The following is a 19,789-nucleotide window of genomic DNA, read 5'->3' on the forward strand; positions in this document are numbered from 1 at the left end:
CTCGTATGAGTAAACTAACAGTATAATATACATCGCATACAAAAGAAATATGACAAATAACATTTAAAGACAACCGTACTAATATTACCATTTTCGTACACATACACAATCCACTATATTATATCAATGTCACAGTTCACTCTTTTTAAATAATTCAAACATATAAGTCACCGCCAATGGTAGACTTGTCACACTGAGATTTACTCACATTCACCATAGTCCATAATCACTAAAACTTTTTAAAATCATTTATTAAAAATAGCGTTTCACTTACCCATGAACCGTAAATGATCAAGTTCACGTAATTTAAACCAAAACATATTTTTAAAATAATTTTTATAAGATAGTGATGCAATAACTATGTTAAAAACTCAAATTAAATTCAATAATCATAACACTAATTCGATCATGATGATCATTGTGAGGTTTACTCACCTTATTTTCATGCGAGTAACTTCTACGACACCGAAAGCGATTCACTCACTCCTTTCGTCGGTCACCTAATAGCATGATAAAGTTCTTAGAAAACGATACGTAAAATCTCATGTGACAATTTCATTACATATAACATTGTTCATAAAACATTGTCCGTGAAGAACAATGTTCATGAACACTGTTCACAATCACTGTTCATGCGCCGCCACCGTTTTCCGACCACCACCAATGACGACCAAATTTCACCACCACAATCTAAATGACATTCCTAACAACTTTCTAGTTCACCACAAAGTCCAAATCCGAGCCTAAACACTTCAATTTAACAAAAACCAAAAAGTCCCAATTTAAAACCTATGATTTCTTTTCTTCGATTCTCCTAGCACAAAACAATTTGGGTCAATGGGACAAGAATCTCATAGATTGTTGGCCGGAGGAGGGAGATCCAGCGAGGTGAAGTTCGGCGAAATATGCACTTTCGGAGGAACTTCCAAGCTTCACCGCTCCCAAACGGCAGCGAGATGGCGGGTGACGCTGCCACCAATCGACAGGAGACGCAGCAACCTTTCAAAAGGATCGCTGCGCCGCTCTATGGTGGCTGGACGGCGGAGATCCGGCGCCCTAAAGTCGGCAGCTCGGGAGGGAAAAATTTTGGTTTTTCGGGGGTGAACAGTACTGATTAACAGTACCGATCTGAATTTCTGATTTTCTCCCCCTTTTTCTCTTTAATTCCCATAGTTATACTATTTTCCAAAAATGTCCAAATACTTTTTGATTCGTAACTTCTTCATACGAATTTCGATTTAGGCGTGTCGCGTGTCTATGAATTCGTATTAATGAACTCTACGACTTTCATGATGAAGTTTTCTGAAATTTCAAGCGGATAAAAAGTCAACTCTTGACCCGTCACGGTAACGTTTCTGTGTATAAATCGATCGAACACTTTCGTTTTATCTCTCGTACTATATAATCGAATCACCACCAATTTAAATATCTCCGAACAATAATTAGAAAATAATTATAAATTTTCGGGATATTACAAACGCATTAATGATGTTTCCTAGTTGGACTAAGAAACATTTACGACATGATTTAATTACCATGTAGTAGTTTATCAACTTGATTATTTAACGGTAGATTAGAATATATTTGAAAGGTTGTTTTCAAATATATATTCTGTTAAAGGGTGATATAAATTGATATAGAAACATGTTAGTTAAATGGATGTATGCCATATTTATTTGGGATTTACCTTTTCTATTTTGAGATAATTTTAGAAGGTTGTTAAGAGAAATTTCCTAGCCTTATCAAAAAGTTTAGGCTGAAGGGATTTGGGCGTATATATGTTCAGTTACATGATGCATGAAGAGGTGGTGAATATAGAGAGAAGAAAATTCACGAAATTGAAGACCTTAGTGGCATAAGAGATCTCAGTGACTCCATTGAAGACCTTTGTGGCATCGACGATCTGAGTGAAGTCGAACATCGAAGTGACTACAATGATCTGGATGAGGTTATATCACAACTTGATTGTGACTATTAAGTGAGAAGTATTTTACTTTTCATGACTATTTTATCATATATTAAGGTGTAATTTTTGTAATATGAATTATTCAATAAATAAAATAAAATTCTTCTAAATTATCCGTTGTTATTACTGTTATATCTTGTATTTTCAAATGGTAGAGATATATGGATATATATTCTTGTGTACAGCCAGCTAAAAGACACCTCAATAACTTTTGGAAGGGACCAGTTCACTTCAAATGGAGTATCTTATAATGGGATTGATATACTAACTTGTAGAAAAGAGTCATTCGGAACAGGGTGGCCCAATGCTGCCGGCCAGCAATCCGCACATGATTAATGTTAAGTAGCCGTCCACGAATCTCACCTAATGAATTTTGTTCGAGCAGTCCGACCTGGTCATTGTGTTGTAGCTGCCGGGAGAACTGAGTTAACCACAAAACCACGGTAACTACCGCCCAACAATGAAAGGAAATAAACGGCTGCGAGTGGTCTAGTGGTTAGGTGTCGGATTGAGAATCTCCCACAAGTTGGATTATGGAAACTATGAAAATGGTCAGACATTATGTTACAATGCGCAATTCACACACACACACACACAAAATGATATACAAAAGAATTCAAAAATTAATTTCATTTTATTATAATATCCCAAAACGAAAATGGTTAATTAATCATGTATCCGTCTCTTTCCTTTTGCCTTACTTATTTCTTTATAATCTTTTACTCAATCTCTTATCGTCCATCTATAAATGCGTGCTGACAAGTAGAGCCGAACATATGCATTGCCACCTACTCGATCCAGATCAACTATGGCGTCCATTACCAGAGGTTCTTCTTTCCTCAACATTATCACCAAAAGCCTTATAGCAATTGCTTTTGCCTCATTAGTGAGAAATACAACTAGATTTACTGCAGCTCAGGCTAGTACTGATCTCAGCAGTGATCGCTATGCAACTGCTTTTCTCAACCGGAGCAGTTTTCCGGTTGGTTTTGTTTTCGGCACAGCTTCAGCAGCTTACCAGGTAATCTAAAACTCCACTCATTTTTTACTCTATACGCGCCTAATTCTTTGTAGCATTTTGTAAGAGTATCATTTGTTGAATTTGTTCTGATTTGGCTATTCACCGGACTGTACTTTCTTCTTTTGGCTCTCACATTCCCTCCATGATTGAAAGGAAAAGAATAAGGGAAGATGGTTGAATTCTGATATGTTGCCTACTTAATTAAATCGATTTCAGTATGAAGGTGCTGCAAATGAAAGTGGTAGAGGACCAAGTATATGGGATACTTTCACCCACAAATATCCAGGTTTAATATTCTTTATCCTTTGAATTTCTTTTTATTTGATCATGGCAAGCCAGTGATCAGCCAGCTAGCTAGGCTATTCTAAATTAACGAGTTGTTCTTCTTATCGATCTCGTCAACTCAAATACCGGCCAGTGATTCTTGCTACCTAACATGACATTATTTTCATATATAAAAACAATAATCTCTTCAATCTAGCCGTTCGAAAGCTCAACAGTTTCATTTTTGATATATATCAATTGCACACGACTACGGAGTCGAAATCGACGAATATGTTGGCCGGACTTGCCTACTTAACACTACTAGAGTATTAAACATTCAACTAGTCGATCAACAATTTAACATCTAGCATACGTACGTTTGTCGCTAATTTGAATTCATTCTCCTCATTGTTTGATGTTTAGGTTGATATACCTTTTTTTTTGTCGTCAATATTCAACACCTACCTAACGTTCTGATATATATTAAGATCAATTCCTAACCTTTAGTGTGAATATATGACCACCCTCATCATTGCAAATGTATCTCTAATGATGTTTTTTGAAAACAAATGTGTTAGTTTAGGTTTTAATGTCCAAGTTATGTTGGTAGTCCAAGTCCAGAATGTCCTGAGTCAACGGGTATGATGTGCACAGGTCATCCAATTGCATAGGTCGTATCACTCGTATGTACCCCGATGGGGTACAACAAATGTATGTTTTTTTTATACAGGGGGGTCAAAAGACCTGTACAAAAAATATGTTAGTTTATCATCATGTAATCGTTTTTTTTTATGGAATCCACTAGAATTTTATATAATGAACGTCTGAATAGTCATTATATACTCATCCGTTATTGTCGTGCAGCATACAAGAAGTCTTAAGCCGAATCTCAAATTTAGTACATAACATAGGTCTATTATTTAATAAATATTCCTAAATTGAACATATAAAATAAAATAAAAATTATTATACGACTTATAAAAGCATATGAATAGGCTAAGAAAATATCTAAGTCTTATCATTGCCCTTAAAAGGGCCATCATCAGCCAAAAAAATCCAAACTTGGGCCTTCAACAGACAATTCACAAACCCCATTAAGGCCAAGTTTAGACCAGAGCCCGAAGGCCAGATCCAAACCCGGCCCAGTAAAGCTTGTCTTATTTGCATCGGCCACACCTGAGCTGGCTCCACCATCGAAGAACTCCGATCCTGAACTCCATACCCATCTTACCCTGCCAGATTTGGAGACCGAGCTCCGCACACGCCGTCTAGGCTAAAGTACAGACCATCAAGTCCCCCGCCATGATGCAAGAACAACCCGAGCCCCAAGATTGTCCGATCCCTGACACACCGAGCCTCTGTAGCACTCAACGAACCCATGATTGCAAAAGACCTGATTGACCTTCGACGCTGCTGCTCGAGAGCCGCATCGTTGTCCTCCCACCATCGCCTGATCTAGATATCACAATGCCCGCCGCCAGAACCAATAAGAGTGAAACCACAACTTCACAATCAACGCCGAGAGTCCTCTATGCTGCTGCTAGAATATCAAGACGATCACCACCCTTGAAAGGAGAGGGGAGCCGCCGTATAACCCTAGGATTCACATCTTGGTTGCTCCGTAAAACCTAGAGCCCCATCTCTTACCTGTTACGTGTTTCACCATGTAATGGTTTAATTGGTTATATTACTTATATATGAATTTTAGAATATGTGACAGAGAGAAACGATGGAGAAGAATACACTTAATGCACAAACAGCCTAGTCAAAACAAATTATAACCCAATATATTTTACCTATACTAAATGATCGATATACGTTCCTAGCTAGGTTATGACACTTGTAATTTTGATATAATGAAATTTTCTGAGGAAGAATCATGGTATAAAACATTCTAATAAACTGTAGTATTTATGTTTTCTGTATATGTTCTAATACATATATGCATGTTTGATTCTAGGTAAGATAAAAGATGGTAGCAGTGGAGATGTTGCAATAGATTCGTATCATCGCTACAAGGTACTTAATATAAAGTATTAATCTTTAACTATCATATATAGATTCCAGTTAATTATCATATTAATTAGTTAAGCACATATGCGTACTAATTTTCATATATGCATGTGTTACAAATTATAGGAAGATGTGGGGATCATGAAGGAAATGGGTTTGGATGTTTACAGATTTTCTATCTCATGGTCTAGAGTACTACCAAGTAAGATCATTTTGTTCAGTATATATAGTCCTTTCACTAAAATCTATTACGTACATGAGTAACATGACTACATGCACTGGCCAATTAACTGTTTAACTGTTCAATTTCAGAGGGAAAAATTAGCGGGGGTGTAAACAAAGAAGGGATAAATTACTACAACAACCTTATAAATGAACTCCTTGCCAATGGTATAATCTCTTGATTTATCTATTCGTCGTCGTCATCGAACTACACTAAAAATTAGATTTAGTATTTAAAATTAATTAAGAAGTGCAGGTATAAAGCCCTTTGTGACACTCTTCCACTGGGATCTTCCCCAACCCTTGCAAGATGAGCATGGCGGGTTCCTAAGTCCCCATATTGTGTAAGTGAATGAACCTTGCTATTGAATTGAGTCTACTCGTATTGTGCAAGTCTGTGTTAGAGTACGCTGACTGTGATCAATAGTCATCTATGCTTGTCACGACTTCGAAATTTTGAACGATAAAAGTTTAAATTCGAAGCCATGATATCTCTAAAACAATCTCAAACATAATGAAATTATCTTACAGCAACAGTGTATCAAAACTGAGTTCACAGCACAACTCAGTTGATCTGAATAATACATTACCAGTTAATACACTCAAGTATTAAAACAATTGGAAATGTAATATTCACTCAATCCTCACCGCAAACGAAGAAGGAAACCCTCAGTAATTCTCCGAGTAAGCTCTCTGAGCCTGTTAATCCCCAACTGCAGAACTATCACATAAACCATCAATTTGGTGCACCAGGATTGTAAACACAAACTCAGTAAGTTTTTCAATCCGTATGAGTAAACCAACATTATAACATACGTCACATAAAAAGGAAATGTAACAAATAACATATTATGACGTGTGAACTCATGAGACACTGGGCAGCTCATCTAGACACTTGGCAGTTCATCTGGTTACCCAATATCATTTAAAACATGTGTACTCATGAGACCTAAGCAACACATCTGTTACCCCTCATGCAGTACAACGACAGACAAACTAGAGCTTTAACTGATCATAACCGACACTCGGCCAAGGCTTGGTTCCGATTTAATGCCAACAACGTTCGAAGACCAGAAAACGTTTTAACAAGACTCAATGTTAAAACCACGTACAATATAACAATTCACGCATGTTTATCTACTACAACCAAGCGACTCTTATACAACAATATATATAATGTCACTTCAATACTCCATTATACCGGAAATTACATTATATCCATTCATGTTCCATCCGCCACAATTAATCGAAAACAATAAAATTTCATAAATTTAATAAAAACCGTAACATTATATAATACAACAACTCATATATATGTATCTTATTTACCATTTTGTACACATAAACAACCTATTATATCATATAGATGTCTCAGTTCACTCTTTTAAAAAAAAATCATAATTATGAGTCACCGCCAATGGTAGACTTGTCATAGTGAGATTTACTCACCTTATTTCGAGTGCTCAACTTATGCGACACTAAAAGCGATTCTCTCACTCATTTCGTCGGTCACCTAATAGCATAACAACCCGTAAAACCTCATGTGAATATTAATTACAGCTGAAACATTGTTCTGAAAACATTGTTCATGGAACACTGGCAGCCGCGAGTGGCGCGTGAGCGCCACCCAAAACAGCCGCGCGTGACCTCACTCGCAACCCCCAAAACCAGTGATTTCCTTCCTACACCGTCCTAGGCCTATTTTCTAGTCCCTGCCGGCCTCACTTGCTCCCACGCGCCGCTCTAGAAAGCAGCACGCGCGCCGCCACCAACTCCGCCCAAACTTCATTAAATCAATAAACTTCCAACAACAAAAACGTAGATCACAAGGTGGAGATCATAACCATACCTGCAGTTCGCTCCAAGTCGGCCGGAAACCGCCGGAATCGCCGCCGCAAGATCTCGGATCGAGGGTTGAAGATTGGAGATGAAATGGCTCGATTCATGCTTCACCACCGGTGGATTCGTGTCTAGGAGGAGGAGGGAGGACTTGCGACGTCGAGCTTGATGAAGCCATCGCTGTGCTTCATTGGGCGTGGCTAAAACGCTGCACGGGGTGGGTCGCCACCACCACCGGTCGATGTGGCCTGGCCGTGCGGTTCCAACGACACTGGCGGTGTTGAGCACGGCGGTCGGAGGAAAGAGATCGTCGGAGGAGAAGCTCGGCGCGAAAATGGGGGTCGGGGAGAAAAGTTGCGGAGGAATTTTCTGATTTTGGAAAGTTTCCAAAAATGTCATTTTATACCCTTCTAAAATCGGAAACCAAACTTCCGTTGCTAACAACTTTCACATACTACATCCGATTAAGGTGTGTCGCGTGTCCACGAACTCGTATTGACGAGCTCTAAAACTTCCTTGAGCGACGAAATAAAAGTGAACCCTCGAGCCACAGAAAACGTAACGTTTTTCAACTTTAAATTTCCGAAATCTGTTTCGTTTCGCAAAGACATCAACGAGAAGGCGTAAAAATACGATTTTATTCAAATACCAAATTTAATAATTTACAAGAAATGATACGAATTTAAACTCAAAAATTCGGGGTATTACAATGCTTAATTCACACGACTGGTATACTTTCACAAAAATGCAGGAAAGATTTTGAGGCCTATGCCGAACTTTGCTATAAGGAATTTGGTGATCGGGTAAAGCACTGGATCACATTCAATGAGCCAATTGCTCTTGCTGTGGCTGGTTATGGACTCGGGGCATTGGCACCGGGACGATGCTCCGCTTGGATAAACCCCAACTGCACGGGAGGAAATTCGACGACGGAGCCATATCTGGTCACACATTACCAACTCCTTGCTCATGCAGCTGCAGTTGACTTGTATAAGAAACATTATCAGGTTCACTTCACTACTGTGTATCATGTTCTTAATTTCTACATCAACAAGCATGCGTGCATCCAATAAAATTGAATCTATGCCATTATCCAGGCATCAACCTTGAGCTCGTCTTAGATTACAGCATGTTGTTTGAGACATTTCATCAAACATTTGCCTTATTCTTTCTCTCATTCCCGCAAACTCTCTTTTTTTTTTTTTTTTTGAGAAAGCACAATCATATCATATGCTCGATCAGTGATTAATAATTAAAATTATCGGGGCGTGTTTCAGGAGTCACAAAACGGACTGATAGGGATAACCCTGGTGGCACAATGGATGGTACCAAATTCTACGGCACCGGGTGACCAAGTTGCAGCTCTTAGAGCCCTGGATTTTATGCTTGGATGGTATATGGATCCTTTGACAAATGGCGACTACCCTAAGAGCATGAAATCCCTCGTCGGAGACAGATTGCCTAAGTTTAAGAAAGAGCAATCCAAATTGCTGAAAGGGTCGTTTGACTTCATCGGATTGAACTACTACACTTCTAACTACGTATCCGACGCACCCCAGCTAGCCAAAGTCGCCAATGCAAGCTACATGACAGACACTCTTGCTACTATGTCACGTAAAGTTTCTAAACTGATAACCATTTCTATAAATTAAAAGTTTCTCATCATGTTTATACAAATTTACAGTTCGTATATACACACACACACACACTACCTATAAAGTACCTTATATGAAGATTAGATTATTCATATATGAATATTCTTAATGGAGATTTATTAGTCACATCGACTATCATTATAAAATGATGATACACAAAAACGTAGTTAAATTAATATTTTTTGCATTATACTTATCTTTGTATAAGATAATAAGATCTTAAGAATAATAAATGTGATGCATGCTTATTACTACTAAATTGTGCTGCTTTCTCTTCTTGATTTCCAGCCCTTCGTAATGGTGTCCCCATTGGTCCAAAGGTCTGTATGAAATCCAGATATTCATTTCCAAACAATTATTTTCTTCTGGAGCAACATTTATGTATCAATTGAATTGATTACGATCAAATACGTACTCATTATATGATGGATGACATGATCGATCTCCTGCAGGCTGCCTCAGATGGTCTCTATATCTATCCGAGAGGCATCAGGGATGTATTGCTCTACACAAAGAAGAAATATAACAATCCGCTCATTTACATCACAGAGAATGGTAAGCATCAGGACTGGTATTGATACTACATGGCTGAATTTGTTTCTTTTGATTTTATATGGACTGTGTTGTACTTAAGGCTAGAGCTTTCAGTGATCTTATTGGGAGGGTTTAATTTGTCTTTCTATCTTGATAATTGGAAGTCCTTAAGCGTGCATTTTCCCCCTGTATTGCAGGCGTTGATGAGTTTAATGATCCCAAGTTAACACTTGAGGAAGCCCTTGCTGATAACCAAAGAATTGACTACCACTTTCGCCATCTCTATTACCTCCGAGAATCAATCAAGTCAGACTTCTTCTTATTTTCATTATATTGTATATTGTGATAATAAGTTGTGTAAATGTAGCAGATTCATCGACGACAATGCAGACTATTCCAATATTTAGAAAGCTTTCGATCGAGAAATTAGTACACCTGAATTGTTGGGATCATCTCTGACATCTTGTTTTTTTTTACCCAGGGATGGTGTCAATGTGAAGGGCTATTTCGCATGGTCATTGCTGGACAACTTTGAATGGACATTAGGTTACACCGTTCGGTTTGGCATCAACTATGTCGATTATAAAGATGGGCTGAAGAGATACCCTAAACACTCAGCATTATGGTTCAAGAATTTCCTCAAGAAGTACTAAGAGATGACTATATACTATGTAGCGACACTAATTTCAAACATTTCATGGACATGAATTAGTTTGGAAAAAGAACTAAAGATCATATTTTGTGGGAATAAATTTAAGATAATAGAAGAGTTTAGGCAGTACTTGATATAGATGTGAAGCTCATCACCTGAGGCTCATAATAAAGGGTTTCGGCTCTTCTGGGTCTTGATTTTATGCCATAGTGGTCCATCTTGACTGTTCAATTAATCTTGGTTAATTCAGCAAACTGTCAACTTTATTCTGTTACAATGACATTAGCAGGTGCATGGAGCTCAAGCTTGATTGAAAATGTTGCTAACAATCTTGCCTTGCTCCTTAATTAATAGCAAGGGCGGCAGGCCGGCAGCAAATCAAGTAGTGAATCCATCAGACATGGTGATGAAATGGAAGGGTGCTAAGCGCCAGAACGAGAAAACTTAGAGCTCTAGGGTTTAGCGGCTGTACTTCTATTTTTCAGTGTGATCGAATGGTAAAAGTTCCGCTTATTAAACCTTACCGTCATTCTTCAAGTTCTAATAAGGGCAGCAAGAACATAAGGGCCTAGAGATGACACTAATAAGAGAATTTAGGAATTTCTGAATGATATTAATCCTTTTTCTAAATACTGAGTATATATACAGGTTCCAATGATGTACACTTACACAGAATACACAATCTTTGATACTACACGCTTTCGAAGAAAATCTTGATACTACACGGCGTGACTCACGTAGGTACGCCAATAGAGACAAAATATATATAGGACCCCCAACACAGATTGCAATCGCTGCTGAACTTGCCTTTCTAATTCAGTGTTTCAGACGTACAATCTTGCGTGACTTGTATCCGAAGAATACAAAAATGAATGAATTATTGAAGACAATGATGAACAATTCGACCACATAGCCTTGCTCAGTTGCCTCTCTTCTTCCCCGGCCCCCACAGCGGTGCGCAGGTCGTACAAGGTAATCAACTCATAATTTTCTAGTATCAACTTTCATGATCTTTGGGCATCATATCACATATAAGTTGTCCTCTATATATTATTTCTGGTTTCTCTGTCAGATATCATTTCGTTATTTTGTTAATTGAATTTTCCAAACTAACCTATCATAACATGATATGTCAGACCGCTATAGCATACGTCCATATTTGCTTCACATGCAGTAATGGACCATATAAATATGTTACTAAATTTGTTTAGTTGCTTTCACATCTATGTTTCAATGTGTCCATGCAAATTCTTGTTGTCCAGTAATTTCTCCCTTAGTGATAACTTAGTGGTCACCAAAGCAATACGGTAACATCAACTCATTAAGGTGGATATATAACTCGATCGAACGACTATATATTTAGATTCCTGATTAATTGGGTCATGAGTATTGAAAATATATGGTATTTTTAGATAAATTGAACTTGAGAGATGGGTAGGAGCGACCAAGGTTTTTGAAACTTAGGTTTCCCTTAGGCAAGGCGTTCAAATAGAGATGCTATATGGAACACCCTTGCCAGTAACACCAGGTTCTGAAAAGGGCTTCAAAAGCTCATAAGGCACAACCCCAACACCATTTCTGTTCTTCAACTCAGGATTAGCATTTCTATCATCAATAGTTTCTTCAATCATCTTCAACCCCCCCTTAAACCGCTCATATGCTGCCGTTATAACTTCGTCTTCAGCCCACGCGTCCTCCATCTTCTCTCCAAGATACTCTGTAATGACCCGATTTTTCGGAGTCAAGTAATTTGAAATTTTAGAAATTATTAGAGTTTGTAAATTTTATTAAACGACATTTGGTTTCTTTGCGACATTGTAAATCGAAAACGGAAACGTTATCGGAACTTTTATTTAGAAAAACGTTACGTTTCCGCGACGTGAGAATTGACTTTTTCTTCGTCGCTCGTTTGTAAAAACTTCCTTCACAAAGGTTGTAGAGCTCGTCGATATGAGTTCGTGGACACGTCACACGTTTGAATCGGAAGTCGGATGTGAAAGTTATTAACGATGGAAGTAGTTTCCGATTTTGGAAACGGGTATAAAAAGGAAATTAATGGAGCTAGGTTTTCCATTTTCGGAAACCCTCACCCCCGCCTCCCTTTCTCCTTCTCTCTCTTCTCTCTCTCCCTCCCCGAGCTCTCTCTCCTTCTCTCGAAATCGCCACCGGCGATCTATCCCTCCGGCCGTCCGTGTCTCTCACCGCCGGTCCAGGAAGCATTGCACGGCCCACCGCTACAAACCTCGAGGTCGAGACGTCTTCCCTCGCCACCGTGAGTCCCCGCGCTGCAACCCGAGCCTGCGTTTTCTCCTCCGCCGTTCGAGCTCCACCTCCGGCTATCATCCAGTGGTTCTCGAGCTTTGTCAAGGTAAGGGTTGTGTTATTGGATGTATTGTGTGTGATTTGGTTGAATTTGAGAGTGAATCGGAGGTGAATCGGAGGAGGAGGAGGAGGATGAAGAGTACCGCCGCCTTAGGTGGCGCGTGAGGGGTGGCCAAGAGACGGCCTGAGGCCGTAGGAGGGTAGAGGGGGAAGAAAGGAAGAGTTTTTGGGCGACGGTGGCGTGCTACGCGCCGGTGTTAGAGTCAGCGTGTGGGCCTCACGCGTTGACACAGTGAGTGGCGCGTGAGTGCCACGCGCGGTCGCCAGAGGTGGCGCATGTACCCCACGCGCCGCCACGTGCGGCGGTGAGTGAATAGTGTTTCAAAACAGTAATTTTTTTGTAAAAAAGTATTTTTACGTACGGTGAATATAAAAAGTAATTTACGTACGGTAAATGTAAAAAGTAATTTACGTACGGTAAATGTAAATGTAAATATAAATTACATACAGTAATTATAAAAGTAATTTCTGAAGGGTAAATCGATAATTATTATTTACTAAGACAGTATTTACGATTGAATAGTACATGGATGTACATGAATACGTAAATAGTATGATTACGTACATAAATACGTAAACAATATGTACTCATACAGGAATACGTAATTCATATGTATTTATACAGTAATACGTGAATAGTGATTTTGTGAACAGTAATTTCATAAAAACTAGAAATTGCTGAACAATAAAACATTATTACTATTTCAGCATTTAAGGTTTTACGTAACGATTCTAAATTCACTTCTTATCTTTTCAAGGTGATCGATACTTCAAGTAAATGATTCACATTCGGAATCGTGGAAATTTCGCTCAAGATTATAAGGTGAGTAAAATCTCACAATGACGAATCTACCCTTATGGAGATTCAAGAATATGCTAAAGTTTAAAGAATAAACTATGATATGTATATGATATAGTGGATTGTGGATGTGTATAAATGGTAAATATGTATATATATATATATATACGGTTTGCTATATTATATACTGTTGAAATTTCCGTTGTGAATAAGTTCATTTTGTTGTTGAGATTTATTTATTGAGCATGTTGATTTGATTTGTACAATATCATGTGATGATTGTTAGTACGTGGTTTTAACATTGATTGTGTTAAAACGTTTTATGTCTTCGGACGTGTGTTAAGTCTTCGAACATGTTTTATGTCTTCGGACGTGTTTTCTGTCTTCGGACCAGTCTTCGGACGTGTTGGCATGTCGGAACCTAGCCTTGGCCGGACGAAAGTTACGATACAGTTAAAGCTCTAGTCTGTCTGCCGGGGTACTGCATAAGAGGTAACATATGGGTTATCGGCTTATGAGTACCCATATTTTTGATATTGGGTAGCAAGTGGTTTTCCAATGTCGGCGGCGTACTACATGAGGGGTAACAGAGGTGTACCAACGCTCATGAGTACCCGTATTATAAATGCATTTGGGTAAATAAAGGGGTTGCCTAATTTCTCATGAGCACATATATTTTCATTTTATTAGACAACTAGATGGGCCGTCTAATGACTCATGAGTACATTTATGATTGATTTTTTGTGGATTTTCGTATATATTTTTATGCGAGTTGTATTATTGTTTTACTCATACGAGCTGCAGAGCTTACCGGGTTTGTATTTACAATCCCGGTGCACCTATTCGATGGTGTAAGAGATAATTCCGCAGGTGTGGATTAGCGGAAATCGACGGAAAACTCTGAAGACTTGAAGTTGTTTATTTTATCTTGTGGTGAGGATTTGTGAAGATTTTTACATTGCCATTTGATATAATGTTGAATCATAAATTTGGTTTGTAATAATCATTTTGACTGAGTTGTACTATGAACTGAGTAATGATCCGCTGTAACTATAACGACCCTAAAATTTCGAGCTTGAAAACTCAAAATTTCAAAGTCGTTAAACACTAAACAATTTCAATGAAATCGAAATCATTTAAAATGCCACAGCGGATCATCTCTGAGTTCAAAATACAACTCAGTCAAACCAATTATTACAACACAAATTATAATTCAATATTATAACAAATAGAATTGCGTAATCCTCACAACAAACTCACAAGATAGTCACACAAAATCCTCACACCAGCTGGAGATAAATAACTTCAAGTCCACTGAGCGGTACGTCAATTCCCACTAATCCATACCTGCGAAGTTATCCACTACACCATCGAATTGGTGCACCGGGATTGTAAACACAAACCCGGTAAGCTTTACAGCTCGTATGAGTGAAATGAAAATATAACTCGCATAACAATATATTCGAAAATCCAGAAATCAAACAAATATAAATGCACTCATGAGTCAATGGACGGCCCATCTGGTCGTCCCAAAGAAATATGAAATAAAACGCTCATGAGAAATTAAGTAACCCTTCTGGTTACCCAAATGCATTTATATTACGGGTACCAAGAACGCTGGTACACATCTGTTACCCCTCTCGTAATACACCGCCGATATTGGATAGCCACCCGCTACCCAACATCCAAAACAATCTGAGTACCCATGAGCAGATAACCACCCGTTACCTCACATGCAGTACTACGGCAGACAGACTAGAGCTCTAACTGTATCGTAACTTTCGCTCGGCCAAAGGCTAGGTTCCGACTTGCCAAACACGTACAATAATCTCACATCATATTGTACCAAATCACGTCCGAAGACAAATCAACATTTTAACAATCTCAATGTTAAAATCACGTACAATAATCTCACATCATATTGTACCAAAAATCAAGTCCGAAGACAAATTAATATTTTAACAATCTCCATGTTAAAATCACGTACAATAATCTCACATCATATTGTACCAAAAATCAAGTCCGAAGACAAATCAACATTTTAACAATCTCCATGTTAAAATCACGTACAATAATCTCACATCATATTGTACAAATCAAAATCACATGCTCGATATATAAATCTCGTCATCAAAATGACATAAAACACGATAAAATCATAACAGTATATTATATAGCAAACTATATATATATGTACATATTTAGTATTTATACAATATATATATAATCCATTATATCATATACATGTCATATTTCATAAACACGTCCGAAGACAAAACTCGTCCGAAGACAAAACTCGTCCGAAGACAAAATATTTTAACAAACTCATGTTAAAACCACGTACAATAATCACACCTCATGTTGTACAAAAATCAAATCACATGCTCAATATTTAATTCTCGTCATTCGAAATGACCAATTTTAATGAATTCATAACAGTATATAATATAGCAAACTATATATATATATACTTATTACCATTTATACGATATATATGTAATCCACTATATTGTATACGTGTCGTAATTCAATATTAAAAACTCTTGCAAAATCTTGAATCACCGCAAGGGTAGATTCGTAAATAAGTGAGATTTTACTCACCTTCTTTCTTGCGTGCAACTTCCACGACCCTGAAAGTAATTTTCTCACTCGTTTCGTCAGTCACCTAATAGCACGATAAATGCTTAGAAAATGATACTTAAAATATCAGGTGACGAGTTCAGCACAGCTAAATGTTGTTCATAAAACATTGTGCACGGAACACTGTTCATGTTTACTAATCACTGTTTTTACTAAACCACTGTTCACAGTTACTGTTTTACCAAAACACTCTTCATAGTACTGTTTTACCACGCCACTGTTCACATTTACTTTACAGATCACTATTCACAGTACTGTTACAGATCACTATTCATGCGGAGTTACTATTCACAGTTACTATTCATTCGGCGCTACTGTTCACCGACCGCCACCAATCATCACCAAATTTCACCACCACAACCTAAACAACATTTCCAACAACTTCCTAGTTGACACCAAGGTCTAAATCCGAGTCTAAACAGTCCAAACAACGAAGAACATAAAATCGGCACTATTCACAAACCCTAGAAAATTGAAATTTTGATTCGGATACTTACACTTCGATTTGGCTCGATTCCTTTTGTGGGAATGGTGCTGGGACTGAGACAAGCAAAACCCCCCAAGAATCTCGAGCCATGGTGGCCGGAGGAGGCGGCGCCGCCACAACAGTAACTTCCGGCGGTTGCTACACCGTGTGTGGTTGTCGCCGGAGTGGAAGGCGTAGCCCAAAAGATGGAGCTCGTCGAGCCCGTCAGTTTGATAGGTGGCACGACATGAGGCGACGTCGGATGGTGGAGAAATCGGCCGGAGAAGGTTTTTGGGTCGGGCGAACAGTACCCGAGCTCAGGTGAACAGTACCCGAGCTGATTTTTAGAAAAATCTGATTTTCTGATTTTTAATCTCATCTCTTTCCTTTTATACTATTTCTAAAATCGGAAACGAACTTCCGACGTTAATAACTTTCGCGTCCGACGTCCAATTCGAACGCATGACGTGTCCACGAATTCGTATCGATGAGCTCTACGACTTTCGTGAAGGAAGTTTTCACAACCGAGCGACGGAATAAAAGTCGATCTATACGTTGCGGTAACGTTACGTTTTCTAATTAAACGATCCGAGAACGTTTCCGTTTTCGTTTCGAAATGTCGCAAACCTCCAATTGTCATCTTGAATTAATTTCACAAGTTTAATACTTTGAAAATACTCGACATTTAGTTTCTAAAAATTCGGGTTATTACAGTAACATTAAAATGATTTCGATTTATTGAGATTGTTTTATAATTTTCATGACTTCAGAATTTGAGTTTTCATACTCGAAATTTTAGAGTCGTGACATACTCCTCGTCCGGCGAATGAGTAGACAAAATGTCTAAAACCGCCATCGCCGTTGTGGCTTGTATTTGCGAAGGAAAGCACCGCAAAAGTGCCTCCTCGGGTTTTTCCTTGAACCTTTTCCAGACTGCATCGTCGGGATCCTCCGTGGGAACGTTAGTCCTTGCAATTGTTGGGCGATTAGGGAAGTAACCTGCATAGGTATACTGACCGAAGTTGACTGATGCATAGTGACCGGATGTAACCCAAAGCATTGTTGTGAGGATGTCGACGAGGTCTTGAGTGGTATTTAGCTCAGGCCACCAGGGTTCGTCCTTCTTATCTCCGTGACCTACTGTTCTGATCTCTGTCCACCATGCTTGGAGCTCTTGATCGGTTTGTACAAGGCTGGCGTCCGTGTAGTAGTGGTTTACATAATCAGAGACCCATTCTTTAATGGCATCCCATATGAGGAGTCCATCATTGGCGAAAGGGTAGTCTTGAATTGTTAGCCTCAAACCGTGAGCAGCTGTTGGGTCCTCAACAGCCATACCCCTATATATAGAGGAACATTACATGATCAAGATGTTAGTGATCATAGACTCATAATTACAGCATTTTAATTAGCAACTATGCACCATTCAATTAATGCTATGCAGACCGAAACTTTGTGGTTAACAACTGATTTTAATTCTCTAACCTCACTCATATGCAATGAAGGATGCATTATTTCGGGTTGCATAGCATGTACTGTCGTTGTACCATAGAATATTCCACAACAAACTCAATCATTTAACTTTTTCTTTTCAAGTACTTAACGAATTAGCTGTGCTTCTGAGTTTTTTCTATAATTAACATTCAATATTAAGTTATTAACCGTGCATTTTAATGAAATCTACGAACTATGTACCTGCGAATAAGGTCAGCTGGAAGAGCCTCTTGGTCGAATCGCCACTCCTTACCGTAGGCAATAGAGCAAAGCTCCATGGAGTATTTTCCAGGAGAGAATGAGGTTTCAATGATGCCACCGGAATTGATAAGTGATTCACGAGCAAGTGCATTGATCTCCATAGTGTATCTGAAATGGGGATGCAACAGTCTATAGATAGGGTGCAACACACTCAGTTGACGATTGGTTGCGATTATATATGGTTCTGTGACACAATGCGTTCGTAGCCTGATAAATCAGCACGGTAAGATACGTGGGTTAGATATGTAAAAAAAAAAACATGAACGTAGAACATAGGGTTTGCAATGGAATTAATCTTTACTAATTACCAGTGACTAACAAGTTGATGGTAACCAGAGTCATGAGCAAGGACATGAGCTCTTGCAATCCTCCAAAGCCAGACACCGGTAGCATTCCAGCTGGGTTGGAAGACTTGCTTCCACTGAGGCTTTCCATCTATGGGCGGTCGAGTCAACTCAATAGCCAGCGGCCTTAGAGTGCCTTCTGGGGTAAGAAAGAACAATGTCCTCGATCCGTCGTTCCTTCAATCTCTCGTACTTTGCTCACGTATGGTAAAAATAAATCATGCTAATCTAGTATGAACAACTTCTTTTCTCTTATGGCCTACATGTTCCCAGAAAATTATTCGAATTACATACATATACGTGCCACAATAATATACACGATATTTTACTGTAATATTAATAGAAACAATAATATTGTTTGCTGTACCTCTTCGATGGTCACAAACCCTTCAATTTCTTGCTCAATCATTTCCGAGGTGATTGCAGATTCTGGGGGACCATACAGGTCGGGATCCAATTCACTCTTCAATGGCCATTCCTGCATTTGTTTGCTTTGTAAGTGTAATGACCCGACTTTTCGAAGTCAAATAAAATAAATTTTTAGAAATTAATAGAATTTGTAAAATTAATAAACCGTATTTGTTTCGTTTCGCGACGTTGTTAATCGAAAACAGAACCGTTATCGGAAACTTAAATTGGAAAAACGTTACGTTTTCGCGACGCGGGAGTCGACTTTTACTCCGTCACTCATTTCCGAAAACTTCCTGCACGGAAGTTGTAGAGCTTGTTAATACGATTTCATGGACACGTCACCCATTCTAATCGGACGTCGTACGTGAAAGTTATTAACGATGGAAGTTAGTTTCCGATTTTAGAAAAGAGTATAAAAAGAAAACTTTGGGAATTAGAGTTTCCATTTTCGGAAACCCCTTTCTCTCTCTCACCCCGCAGGCTCTCCCCTCTCTCTCACCCAACTCTCTCTCCCTCACCAGCCGGACCTCCGTGACTCTCACCGCCTCGCCCAAAAGCTTCACATGGTCCACCGCAGCGACCCCCAAGCTCGACACGCCTCTGTTCGCCGCCGTGAAGCCCTCGCTACAACCCGAGCCCCTGCGAGTTCCGCCGCCGTTCAACCCCGCTTCCGCCGACGCAAGCTCTCGGCTCTAATCACTCTCCACCCTCCGACGCCGCATGCGAGTGATTGAGACTCGATTCAAGCCGCAACACACCCTCCCCGAGGAATCGAGCACCGTCAGCGATCCAAGCTTCTCCGGCACTATTTCTGAGTTCTTAGCTT

General features: G+C 39.0%; 2 protein-coding genes across 2 annotated transcripts; one reads left to right on the plus strand and one right to left on the minus strand.

Moving 5' to 3' along the window:
* Positions 1–2,768: 2,768 nt before the first annotated feature.
* On the plus strand, positions 2,769–10,373 carry LOC126789426 (beta-glucosidase 13-like). Its single transcript, XM_050515576.1, has 12 exons — positions 2,769–2,987; positions 3,204–3,273; positions 5,212–5,270; positions 5,391–5,466; positions 5,577–5,654; positions 5,743–5,830; positions 8,077–8,332; positions 8,603–8,939; positions 9,269–9,300; positions 9,433–9,535; positions 9,712–9,820; positions 9,996–10,373. The coding sequence occupies exons 1-12, from the start codon at positions 2,775–2,777 to the stop codon at positions 10,165–10,167; spliced, it is 1,593 nt and encodes a 530-aa protein (XP_050371533.1). The 5' UTR covers positions 2,769–2,774; the 3' UTR covers positions 10,168–10,373.
* A 6,861-nt stretch (positions 10,374–17,234) lies between these two features.
* Positions 17,235–18,716, minus strand: LOC126787557 (linoleate 13S-lipoxygenase 2-1, chloroplastic-like; the record flags this gene model as incomplete). The annotated part of the gene is made up of 3 exons (XM_050513418.1): positions 17,235–17,793; positions 18,149–18,415; positions 18,517–18,716. Coding segments are annotated over 3 exons (1,026 nt in total), but the record flags the coding sequence as incomplete, so codon positions are not given.
* Positions 18,717–19,789: the final 1,073 nt, after the last annotated feature.

This window comes from Argentina anserina, chromosome 3 (genome assembly GCF_933775445.1).
Source record: "Argentina anserina chromosome 3, drPotAnse1.1, whole genome shotgun sequence".
Classification (NCBI taxonomy): Eukaryota; Viridiplantae; Streptophyta; class Magnoliopsida; order Rosales; family Rosaceae; genus Argentina; species Argentina anserina.

Coding starts and splice junctions, on each gene's coding strand:
- LOC126789426 (XM_050515576.1), top strand. CDS start 2,775: ATGGCGTCCATTACCAGAGGTTCTTCTTTCCTCAACATTATCACCAAA. Junction 2,988..3,203: donor CAGCTTCAGCAGCTTACCAG/GTAATCTAAAAC, acceptor AATCGATTTCAG/TATGAAGGTGCTGCAAATGA. Junction 8,333..8,602: donor TGTATAAGAAACATTATCAG/GTTCACTTCACT, acceptor GGCGTGTTTCAG/GAGTCACAAAACGGACTGAT.